Source organism: Vigna umbellata, chromosome 6 (assembly GCF_029865625.1).
Source record: "Vigna umbellata cultivar VRB3 chromosome 6, Vumbellata_1.0, whole genome shotgun sequence".
NCBI lineage: Eukaryota > Viridiplantae > Streptophyta > Magnoliopsida > Fabales > Fabaceae > Vigna > Vigna umbellata.
In genome coordinates, this window is record NC_142170.1 from 39453757 (window position 1) to 39466745 (window position 12989).

The following is a 12989-nucleotide window of genomic DNA, read 5'->3' on the forward strand; positions in this document are numbered from 1 at the left end:
GTCGGGCTGTCTCCACGAACTCTTCAACTCCGATGACAAAAGATTCCTTCAAACCTCTCCTTCCACTATAACAACGGTCGTACATCCATCCACGATGGTTGGAAAAATGGGCCATGTTCTGTGACAAGCCAAACAAAAAAAAAACTTAGCCAAAACAGCAACACTCCATGTGACATAAGTAATAGACCTATTACTACTCAAGTCAGACATGGAAGGCAATTTGAACACTATTGTCTACGGCATTCAATAAGGGCATCCAAAGAGAGGTCCTCAGTATTGAAATGCCTTTGACATCCTAAGTGGTTGTGTATACAACTTTGGGGAGTCAATAATCATCTAACATTACTAAAGTTCTCTTTTATAGAGTACTTTCACATATTTTGTAAATTGTAAGTGTTTAAGGTATTATTACCCTTCTCATTCTATTGAGAATGCTTTTAGTAACATACGACTTTAAATGACTACTTAATTGAATCAAGGAGTAGCCAAATAAATCAACATACAATATACAGGAGCATACAATATATACATCAACACACAACATATATATGAACATTCACTGGTGGTCTAAATGCAGGTTTGATAACAAATTTGTCCAAGGAAATAAAATTCTCACCTACTTTAGTCTATTTATAGGTGTTCAATAGTCAAATTCTGTTTTTCTTTTTATTTCTCAATTGACAATTCAATTTTATCTTTCTTTTATCTTTTAAAAGTGGTGTAGATAGTTAGTTTACTGTTTTTGTGACTACTTTAAAATACTTTTCGGTCTTTGGACTTGTAGTGTAATTTAGGTACTACTTTTAGGTTTCTAAGTTGACAAATTTTGAGTTTTAGGTGTTTTATGTACTGGCACTGCTTAAATAGCAACGTTCTACCATTCTTAACTTGTTAGGATACTTTATTTGGTGTATATTTTCCTAATTTAGTGCAGTTTGCAAAATTAGTACAATATTTTTCAGTTATGAGTAGTGATTTTTAGGTGTTTCATCTAATTTCTGTTTAACTCCACCTTGTTGTTGTTTTTCGGGTTGGTCTTATGCACTTATACATTCTACAGTGACTTTTAACATTGCCTAGTTAATTGAATGTTATAAACTCACTTTTGGTGGTGTGAGGGAGTGATTATTCTGCACTTTTGGCCATAACAAAGTAAGATTTCGAAATCTACCATTTCTATGTTGTGTCACACTTTGAGCATATCTAAAGTGATCTATAAAAGTTAGTACCATAGTTCAATTCCTGATATAATGGTCTAAGTGCATAATAGTATACTAAACCATCAAAATTCAGTCAAAATTGGGAACTGCCAAGGTGTTTTTTAGTAACACTTTGGATGGACCAGCACTGGAAAATAATGTATATAATATGTGAGATAAACAATAATACATAAGTTCAATCTATATTTTAATGTTTGAGGGATTAAAGTAGTATAATATTTAACGTAAATATGACAAAACATTGATGGACCAGCACTGCAAAATTGGCAACACGTTGTTTAAATTTGAGAATGGAAAAATGTTTAAATTGCGTCAGATTACAAGAGGTGTTGATGGGAAAAGATGATGATTACAAAGAAGACAACAAGTGGTTGGTAGAGTGTTTAGTCTTAGTGATTATTCAATTCCTCCACTGGGTTTGTTTGTTTTGAAGGAGTCTTACATGTAATTCTTACCATTATAATTTTATCTTAATATCTTAAATAAACGTTTAAACTGAATGTTATAATCTAGACTAATCCTGTGGAATTTTAATTTTAAAATTCTGCATCTGCAGTCACTGTACTCTATTTTATACTTTTATTTCAAAAGTTCAGACATTTCAAAGTTTGCTTCCATATCGTCAACACCATTATTATTTTAATAGACATCCATGTACTTAGAAAGTTGAATTAGTTTGACTTATAAATAGATTGTTGTTGGGTACTGTGGAAGACAAGAGGATGAAGTGTTTCTATGGTGTTGAACAACTATAACCTACTGCTAATAGGGCAACTTGGTTTAGAAAATTTAAACAAGGAAACTGATGAAATCTACTTGAGATTCCAGCTCAGTGTTTGACTATACCAACCCTCCAAGTGGTGAAATCTACTTGAGATTCCAGGTCAGTGGCAGTGCAGGGATTTAATGGGTTCAGTCCAGGATTTCCAACACTTTTTTCTAGGTTCTAAGTCTAAAAACTCTTACATATTTGACAATCAAATTCAAACAATTCAAAACAAAGTTTGACAAAACTCAATGTATACAGTATCATAAACTCGATTCAACATAACTTAACATTCAAAGTGGACATTCACAACATTTTATAACAACATCAAATTCATGAAACAAGAATGAAAATAACATATATCACATATAATCATGCAATTTTAGTTTAGGTGACCATACCTTCGCCTTTGTTATCCTTTCCTGCTCAAGTCTTCTTTGTAGACTCTCTTCCTCCCCTTATGGCCACAATTGCTTTAAAAACTCACCTAAGACATCAAATAGAAGTGTATTTAAGGTTATTCATTAGATATTGTTCCATTAATTTAATAACCACAGCAACAGTTTAAGCATTACCTAATAGTATCCAAAAAGGTATTTAAACACACAGCTCAATGTTCAACCAACTTTGTTTGCTGATTTTATTAGTGTTTAAACTCTAAAATGAGTTATAAACAGCTTGCAGCTGAAAATCAATACTCCACTTCCATTTTAATTCCAAAAGTTATGGTTTAGAAAGAAAATTTTCATATAAACCTAACTATGACCCAATGAGGTGCATAAGACTTTACTTTAAATTCTTTCTTCCTTTTTAAAACTTTTCTAAAGTGTGAACAATTAAAAATAAGAAAACAAAGTCCTGTAGACTTGTTTGATCAGGCCATCTTGAACATAAATAATATTTTAGTAATGAACTTCCTAACAACTATAAAAAGAAAATGAAAGTGATTTAAACAAAGAAAGAAGAAAAGTGTGTTAAGGATCAAAGACTAATCAAAGAAAGATGGAGCTGTGCCACTAATTACGTAACAAATCATTCTAAAACAGAGCTTGTGCCAGTTAAACAACCCTGCTTTAGTATAATGACAAAGCTTAACACCCATCCATCCTTTTATTTTTTTCAACTTTTCTGGAACCTTTTTAATCATTTCACATTTACTTTGATCAACCACTAAAGAACTCTCTCAACCATGAAAAAACAAAGGATGCAAATTAACACAGGAGATAAGGCAGCTGCATTTGGTTTTGGACATCTCACTCATATCATTTCTCGTACTAAAACATCACCAAACATCACCAAACAAATTTATCATACTGCACCAGAATTGAACAAACCAATTTCTTTAAATTTTGACAACTTGTGGCCAAAGAAAATAATCAAAAAGTAGCATGACAAAAAATTCTCCACTAGACAAAGTCCCTTGTTGTGTTATTTCATACTAAAACTAGTATGGAACAGATTTAAACACACAAATGAATGTTCAAGCAACTTTGTTTGATGATTTTAATTGTGTTTAAACTCTAAAATGAGTTATAAACAGCCTGCAACTCAATATCACTACTCCACTTCCATTTGAACTCAAAAAGTCATGCTTTAAAACCAAAATCTTCATATAAACCAAAGTATTACCAAATGAACAGTAATTTCAACTTTCTTACACCAAATTAAACTTGTTCAAGCTTTCCAATAGCACACAAAAACCATAAACCGAAAACCAAGCCTTACTGTTGCCAATTATGCAGTAAAATAAACAATCACACCACCAAAAAAAATATTCAGAGTAAGTGAGGGACATCAACAAAACAGAGATTGGTAAATATCTTGGATTCTGAGAACATTACATAATATATTCTTTATAGTTATATTCTTTACAGTTTGTTCACTTTACTTGTACATCCATTTTAGACCATAATTTAGTTGTATATATTTAATTGGCTTTCTTCCAAGCTGCTTCAAGTTCCAGTATTTTGTTGTCCCTTACCTTAGTGATTTGGTGATTCACTCGTTATAGTATAATAATGTTCCTGGTTTTAGGTAAACCAAAATTTGATTGAACCATAAACTGTACCCAAATATACAAGTAGCCAAAGCACAAGGTCAAACAGTTTGGTTTCACCTTGATTTCAACCTGCATTTTGACTTTTCTTGCTTTATTAATATACTCTACACCTGTGTTAGGATCTATTTTGAGTGTCTCCTTTATTAATAGCCTTAATTGGTTGTTTGTCTTTAAATTAAAAATCTGGTTTTGTCCATAGTAAGTCAGTTCTGTTTCAGCCTTACTTTCTCATTTATGGTGCTGTTTACATGGTTATTGGTGCAGATTTTGTGCTACAGTAATTGCTCATGCTACTAGTAGCATGTTGAGGGGTGGAAACTTGTATAACTCTTCATCTAACTGCCTTTACAGTAAGGGAAAATAGCTTCTAGAAACACAATTATGCAGTGACAAAAATAGTGAAAAATTGGCAAATCCTATAGCCAAATTTTGAGAGGCCACTTGAATATCAAAGTGAATGACAGATTGAGTGTATTGAACCTCAAAGAAACTTCCTAGAGTACCCTAAAACAGTGCAGAAATAGAGTTGTGAGGTTGCACCCAAAGCTAAATAGCCCTGGCCGAGAGGAAAATTTTGGCACTCAAAAATCCATTTTCTCAAATTAAATTGTGCTATCAAGGTGGTTTCTACAGTTTCTAAATTGATAAAAATTTTACATGATCAAAAGGATTTCGAAAACTTGTTAATTGAACTGGTTTCTATAGTTGAAGTTCCAGATTTCAACTTCTCAAAGTTGTTCAAAACACATTTCTTCAAATCTTCTTTATATCAGTTCACTTTCTACTTTTCTGGTGCTATATCTGTTTTAGCTAGTTTTCTCTCCAAATTCTCCATTAATTCAAAATCAGTTTTGCTAGTTCATTAATTTGTTCAGTTTGGAGCATTAGATATTCTTGGTGGTTTGATATAACAGTCCAGGTTTTCACTTGAAGGGTGTCTTACAGCTTGTGCAGAAGATTTTCAAAGCAAAGAATTTAATTCAATCACAGCTTAAGTACCAAATTTCCACGTGATTTTGGAGTTTGAATAAGCTAAATTCATAGAGGAAAACCTTGCAGCATAGTGCAATTGCTCGTGATTTAAATTCAACCTATGCATAATTGTTTTGGACAGCTTTCTGAAGACCATTAAGAATGAGATGAATGTGCTCTACTTGAAGTTTCACGGTTGCATGAGGAGCTAATTAAACAGCATAATCAATACTCTGTAGTACCCAATATTGTTCCAGAAGATTGAATCCTCTTTCAACAAGGATTGAAGGGCTAAAGCACCAAGACAGATACAGAAAGAAATTCAAAATCAGTGAATATATGGAGCAGTACAGTAGTTTATCTTGATCCTATTTGAGTTTTGAACTTGTAATCTGTTTTCTTTTGTTTTCTTGAAAAAGGTCATTAAGAAAATTTGATATAATACATCCTTCTCTTCATAGAGATACTAAATCCTTTGCTCTTAACATATATCTTTCTACATTACAAGAACATGCAAGTGAGTGGTGGAGTCATAGGTAATATAGTGTCAAGAAAGGTAGAAAATCCTTCATTCATGATTGGTATGAGCTAAGAGCTTGCATGAGAACAAACTTTGTTTCTCCTTCAACCAAGAGAGACCTAGAATTAATGGGATACCTCATTTTTGAGGGAAAAACATTTATGATAGGTGTACATGGTTTCTCTACAAGGGAAATTGAATTTAAAGAAAAACTTGAGAAACTCTTGGATAACAATACAAATAGCGAGACTAGAAGGAGAGAAGAGGAATTGAGAGAAAAGATAGAAGAATAAATGAGAAAGACACAAGAAGACAAGATAGCACAAGATGAGAGAAGAGAAAAAGAAAAGAGAGAAAAGGAGCATTTGCTACTGATAGCAAATTCTACTCCTACAATTCAAAGGGAACCAATAAGGGAAGGTTTCCAATCCTTTAATTCTTCTTCAATTATGTTAAAGTCTTTGCATGATAACTTCTCCTTTAAACCAAAAAGGGAAGGTCTTCAATCCTTTAATTCTTTGCATTCACGTTCAACTACTGTGTTTGTGTGTTTTGGTTTGTAAAAGACCAGTCAAACCCTTTATATAGGCTAAAGCAAACACCTAAAACTGGAAAATGAATCAACAACACAGGTAACAACTAACTAAGTACCTAAATCAAAGGTATCAACTAACTAAGTACCTATATCACATGCACACATACCATGATATCATCACCAGTTTCATAACAGCATTTATTCTAATATACTTAAACAAAACTGAATCAAATGTCCAGGACTTTAATACATTTAAAACCTTCATACCCTTTACCAATATGGCCATAACACTACATTTGACACATGCAACATAGCTTGGAATATAAGAAAAAATAGCATTGAACCTAATATGACCATAGCTGTGGTTTCAATCCTTACCAAACATGCATAACAGTAATACAAGCAATGTAATTCCTAAGATGAACTCAAAACACTCTAATAATACAATCTCATTCTTTAAGTAATGCAACGACATTTGTTCAACATTTAACCATAATTCTACACCAATGCTAGCTTCATTCAGAGACAAAGAGCTTACCTCCACGCTACAACCAGCTCCCTGGACGAAGACAGCCTCCTAACACCACACTTTTTCCCTACACTACGCTTCACTCCACCTTCAACGCACCACTACAATTCCAATAATTTTCCAATCATATTTAGTGTTAAACAAAATCTCCAATGACAACCAAAACCAATACACATATATTCAGGTTAACTCACACATGCATCACAAACAGGGCAGCCACCAAAAGCTACTTAATTTAAAGCAATAATAGGAACCAATTACTCACCTCTACGGTAGCCACAACCCTCGAATACCCTCTGTCGTGCAACCCTTCTCACGCACCGAAAGGCACTTTGTCACACAACCCCTGGATTAGCCTCCCTTGGCAATTACAAGCTCTGCCCACCCCGCGACAACACCTCCTGACGCCGCCAAACCACCGTCGTAAAGAAATAGCAGCTCCACAACTTCACAATCAATGGCAATGATGGTTTCGGAAGGTGAATGTAAGAGGGAGGTAGAGATTAGGGCACGGTAGAGTGGAAAGCGGGGACGGGAGTGAAAGATTGGGACAAGTTCTTCGGAAAGTATTTGGGAAAATGGAAGAGGGAAATCCCAAATTCAGATTTCATTAAGTGAATGCATATACCGACGGCCAAAAGCCTTCGGTATATCCTCTGTGTAATACCGAGGGCCAAAAGCCTTCGGTAATGACCAACTTTTTTGACCGTCGAAAAATCCTTCGGTATTACCATTTTTACCGAGGGGCAGCTGGCCTTCGGTAATTATCCTTCGGTATTCAACGATTTTCTAGTAGTGTTAAACTTTTAAAATGATAACTAAATTTTTTTTAAAAAAAAACTTCAAAAGATTCAACTGTTTAAAAAACAATATGATGCAGAATTTCTGAAAATAGATTTGAGTTAATTTTCCTGAAACAAATATTTAAAAGGAGACAATAAACATTAAATGTGATTGATTTTCAGACTAAACTAATTCAAATAATTTGAAGTGTAGATAAAACTAAGATCTTTGTCATAATATACAGTAAAACAACTGCATCTGTTCCAACGCAGTCTTTATTTTAAAAAGTTAATTCTTCTTCAGACACAACGTAATTTAAAATCCATTAATTAGTTAATTCAGACACACATTTTGAACAGTTAAAAACTAATTATATTAACTTTAATAAACTTCTAAACGAAATCTAATATTTTAGTCACTTCAACCTCTTTCTCGATTTTGCCGATGTCATTTACAGTTCATGCAGTTTTTATTCAGGTGGATTTCAGGGTGTGAAGAATCACATTAAATTATCTGAGTTCACTGAAATTATTAATCCTTAAATTTGCAATCAAATTATCTCAATGGTTAAACATTAGAATTGATTATATTTTAATTAGCAAAACAAATAAAAAAAGACTTTGTTATCGTTATCTCCTTCGTTCTGTCCCCTCTCACCGCCCATAACACCTTTTGCCGGAAATTGGAAAATGGTTTAAGGAAAAATAAATAAAAAAATTTCATACCAAAATTGCACTGCAACTTCAACATCTCAAACATGCAAAACTATGAAATCGCTTTAGCCAAATTTTACAGTACATATATACAATATGAATATCATAAGAAGATTTTTCACTCTTGTTTGCTTAACTAGTGTCTCCGACAGGCTCTTTCTCGGAAGATGTCTGTCATTTTATCTTCTGTCTGTGTATTTTCGTTCATGATAGGCTTCGAATACCCTTTTATGTCTATCTGTTTATTCCCTTGTAAGGTTTGAGTTTCTAACAGTGATCTGAGAAATCTGTGAAAAACATGAACAGAGAAATGTGAAGGAGAAGTCCCACATCCAGTAAAACGTTGAAAGGAACTTTCTCCTCTTATTATAAAATGGAGGCTAAGGCCCTTTCTTCGTGGATCTAAAATTCAATTCTCTTCTGGGAAAAAAAGTTTAAGAAAGAATATCAGTGTTTTTGTTAAAGATCTTTTTAATGTTATTCCTTGGTACAACAGAGAGGAAATGGTAAATTATTTCATTTTGTCTACTATCCATAGTTTTTAAGAAAATGACAGTGATGAAAATCATTATAATGTGAAGGGAGTTTTCGAAGAAGAAAATTGTTGTAACATGGAAACGCTTAAACAAAAGAGTAAGACAAAACCCTAGATTAAGTAAAGAAAAAAAAAGATTTTGAGTGGTCCACTCTTATGAAAATTACACCTTCATAAATGCTATCCGCAACTCAATGATGATGAAACATCATAGACACATGAATATTGCAGATAACTTTTAAAGTATTTTTTGAGTAAAAATATACATATAATATAGAGATGTGAAAAGAAAAATAAATTTTGCTTACGTACCAATGACACATAACTGCTGCACATGATGCATTTCAGGAATCATTTTGGGAGACTCAAAATGTACAAAAGAAGCAGAGATATAATTGTTTGGTCCACTTTGGATGGCCCCACGTACAGAAAAGCTCAGCATGTGCATGCAATTAAGCATTTTTCTTGCACATGGACATGGACAGTGCACAGATAAACGTGCCTTTACAACATATATTTCACTTTCATACTAAACTATCACTGTTGGGAGCTAATAATTAAAATCTTCAATAAATGTGATCCACAGTGTTATGTAATAAAGAGAAAGAAGAAGAAATTGAAGTAGAAACACAAAAGGACTAAATATATGTTTGTTTTTAAAATTTTTGTTTACTCAGTCACATCACCTTCATAAATATGTGGTTGTTTTGGGTGCCATGTTCAATTGGTCAAAGAAAATGACCATAATGTATGGCATGAATGGACTACCTGTTCAAGATTTTCAATTCTCTGTTTCTTGGCCTGGCTGTACGCTGACATATTATCTTGATCTCTACACACCTACATGCACAAGCACAACCTCTCTGTCAAACAACATACTAAAAAAACTATTGTTTCACTCTGAAAACCAATTTATAAAAAACAACGAAAGGAGAAACAAATATCAAATCCTATGTTAAGATTAAAGCATAAAGAACTAATAGTATATAAACCTTCATCTTTACCAAAACATCTCACAAACACCTTTCAGTTTTCCAATAATGTTTTCTATTTTTGTTCCGCATCTGTCAAATAGCTTTCAAGTCTCCATTGTATATACTGCAACACAAAGCTTTTACACCGTTTATCTTTCTCAACGAAATAAACAAAAAACTTGTGAGTTCAGCTTCAAGGAAACAAACATGACCAAGAAAGAAAGGGACATTTATCATATTCAAACTCTTCACAAGCACAAGCTCATCTACTTACCAGAAAAACATACACAATCTTGTAGCAGTGTATGCAAGTGAAGGAGTTTCTGATGCAGTAATTGATCCTAGCCAGCACTTACATGATAAGAAAAGAGCCAAACGTAGCCAAGAACCACTTGCCGACAAAGTTACCGTGAAGAGCATGCAGTGTAACGCCGGCAAGTCATCCTTGGCTGCATCACTCTCTCTTCCTCTTCATGTAAGTTGCTCTTAGGAAGAGACTCACACAAGTGCTGCATGATTTGCTGCATCATCTATGTCTATATTTATAATAAGGTGGTGCAGGGTATGGTAATTTCATGGAATTTATAATTCAATATATATTATATAAAATAAGGGTTTTGAATAATATATGTGTATATACATATTTTTGTGGCGCATTCACCAAAATGCCAAAAGTGGGAAGTGGCTTTAGATAGCAACCGAAAGCCACACTGTGAAAGTCACACCGCCGGACTGCCACATTGCCAAACACATCCCAAAGATCTTACTTGATAGGGTATGCCACAGAGGGGACCAATCCTTGAAGTTTTAGGCCCACTTTCTTTTCTTCTCTTTTTTTGTGTATAGGGTGGTCATGGAGGAGAGAATGGGAAACACAAAAATAAATTAAACCTTTTTAAGATAATTTTTTATTTTTATTTTACTTTTACTTTCATCTGTTTTTGGTTTTCATTAAATAAATATGTTTTGGTTTTGGTTTTGGGTAGTAATTCTTTCTTTTTCTCTAAAATTGTGAAATATTTTAATTCTTGTTTGTAAAATAAATAAACTTTAGTTTTAGTTTTATCTGCTGCTCCATAAAATTTATAAATACTATTCTTTTTATAAATTACGTAGCTGAGTTGGTGGTTCGGAGAAAAAAATATATTAAAGTATACTTAATGTACCACAGGCATTAATTGTATTTAATTGTATTAAATATATGAATACTCAATGACAAAATAATAAATATTAGAAATGGTTTTTAAAAGATAAAAATATAAGGCAAATAAAATTAAAATTTGCTGATTTTGTAAGACCGATGATATATCAGGATTAAAAGATAGTTAAAAAAATGGTTTTATAAATAATGTTCGAATATTTTACTAAAAAGTTATACTATTTTCTATTATTGAAATTTTATTTTGTTAGAAATATCATTTTTTTAAAATATTAATCTTTCTTTGCTTTCGTTATAGATCTTTAACTTTATCTTTTCTTTTATTTTATTTTTAATGAAATTTGTTGCATATAAAGATTGTGAAACTTGTATGTGAAGTTTAAAAGACTGAAAAATAATCTTTGTTCGGTTAAGATTGTTAGAGTGTGGTTAAATTATTGATAAGAATTTTTTATGTGTAAATATTGTATTTTGTGTAAATAGGTTTTTGGAGACAGTGAAACTTTCTTTTCATTAAGAGAAACTGGTAAATTATAATGGTATCAATTAAATATGTGATTATTGTTTGAACGAGAATAGATTAGTTTTGTAATGTTTGATTTAGTATGTTAACATTTTGAATTTATGAGTCAAAATATTTGATTTTAAATTAATATGTAATGAATATAAATTTTTGAATTGTTGTTACAATTTGAAACTAGTTTAACCAAGTTACTATCATATTCTCATTCAAACAAACACATTTTCGCTTTAAGTTGAAATATTATAATTCAAACATTTTTGTCTGAGTAAAAAGAACAGAAAAAGAAGAAATGTGAAATAAAAAGTTTGTTATGAAATATTGAAATAAAAAATATTATTTTCTAATATTAATAACAATGTTTTAACACCTTAATTATTTCTTAGAGAAGGTAATGATGACGAACTTAAATAATTCAAAATTGCCAAGGTATATGGCAACTTTGTTAGCATCTCCATGTAAGAGTATGGCTTTAATTTTTTCTTCATAAAAAAATTATGTGAAAATAGTGAGCAAACGATATGAATGAATGACTACACAAAAAGGTTGGGAATCTAAATTGAAAGTGTCGAGGAAAAACAGTGATGCTTTTTTGAAATGAGGAAACTTCAATTATTTTCTAAAATTTGATGCCACGTATACCATCATTTTTCAAAACAATTTATTGTAATTAAATTATAAAAAAAATATAGTATTTCATTTTTTTCTTGTTTGAGGATTCTGATTACGACTTTAATCTCAGGAACATTAAAACATCACCCTGTTTATTTTTATAAAGACTCGCAAACCCTAACTCCCAAATTAAGCATGCATAATGGTTATTTATACATGCAACATAGGTTTAGATTTATAATGTGTTAAAAATTCATTATCAAAATTATCTAAGTAGAGACAGACAAGAAAGAAAAAACAATGGGGAAAATTTACTAAGTGAGAATAAGAAAACAATTCAATATTTTGGAGTAATATTGTAGGGACAAAAATTTATTTGAACTTTAATGAGAGGGTACTTTCTTTGGGACCAACTGCCTCTACATACTCTATCCCAGTTCTGTCCATCTGTAAGTTTTTGATACCATTTGCAAGAGAGTATTCAATTCTCTTCTTTAATAATGCCCTCGAATTTAGCGAAACGATAATTCAATTATTTTGTCAATAAATGAATCAATTTCTGAACTTTTATGTATATAATATGATAAATGTTAGATAAGGTGTTTCATAAACACGTATGAATAATTAAAGAAGGTTATTTAACAAGTTAAAATTAAGTTATGTATAAGTTTGTTAATTATTGTAATTTTTCTTTCAAATTTTCAAGACGTCCTTTAAAAAATGGTAAGAAATTTTAAATTGAAAATTAAAAATAGATAATACTAAAGAATAACCTTAAAGATAATATATATATATATATATATATATATATATATATATATATATATATATATATATATATATATATATAATTATGATGATCGTGTGAATCTTACACATTCATGTACTTTACTTTGCATGTATTGAATTGGGGAGAAAGGAAGTGAATATCAGTGTGACATATGAGAGACACTACATGTGTATCATGGAGTTAATTAATAATCGATTAAAAATATCATATAAGACAAAGACGTATTTGTAAATGCAAAGGAAGATAAAAAGATAACACCAAATTTATTTCTAGTCATTCAAATCAATCATATCAACTTACAA

At 31.5% G+C, this 12989-nt stretch overlaps 1 protein-coding gene across 3 annotated transcripts; it reads right to left on the minus strand.

The window, feature by feature from the left end:
• Positions 1–8077: 8077 nt before the first annotated feature.
• Positions 8078–10086, minus strand: LOC124837226 (uncharacterized). 3 transcript variants are annotated; one of them, XM_088093246.1, is made up of 3 exons: positions 9881–10086; positions 9401–9472; positions 8078–8384 (listed from the first exon to the last, which is right to left on the minus strand). In XM_088093246.1, the coding sequence occupies exons 1-3, from the start codon at positions 10024–10026 to the stop codon at positions 8234–8236; spliced, it is 369 nt and encodes a 122-aa protein (XP_087949372.1). In that variant the 5' UTR covers positions 10027–10086; the 3' UTR covers positions 8078–8233. The 3 variants fall into 3 exon arrangements, 1 of the variants encoding a protein (XP_087949372.1); XR_015780399.1 differs by lacking the exon at positions 9881–10086 and adding an exon at positions 9625–9874 and having other exon boundaries at positions 8343–8384; XR_015780398.1 differs by lacking the exons at positions 8078–8384; positions 9881–10086 and adding an exon at positions 9637–9874 and having other exon boundaries at positions 8987–9472.
• Positions 10087–12989: the final 2903 nt, after the last annotated feature.

Coding starts and splice junctions, on each gene's coding strand:
- LOC124837226 (XM_088093246.1), bottom strand. CDS start 10,026: ATGCTCTTCACGGTAACTTTGTCGGCAAGTGGTTCTTGGCTACGTTTG. Junction 9,473..9,880: donor AGATTGTGTATGTTTTTCTG/GTAAGTAGATGA, acceptor TTGTGCATGTAG/GTGTGTAGAGATCAAGATAA. Junction 8,385..9,400: donor GAATTGAAAATCTTGAACAG/GTAGTCCATTCA, acceptor TGTTTTTCACAG/ATTTCTCAGATCACTGTTAG.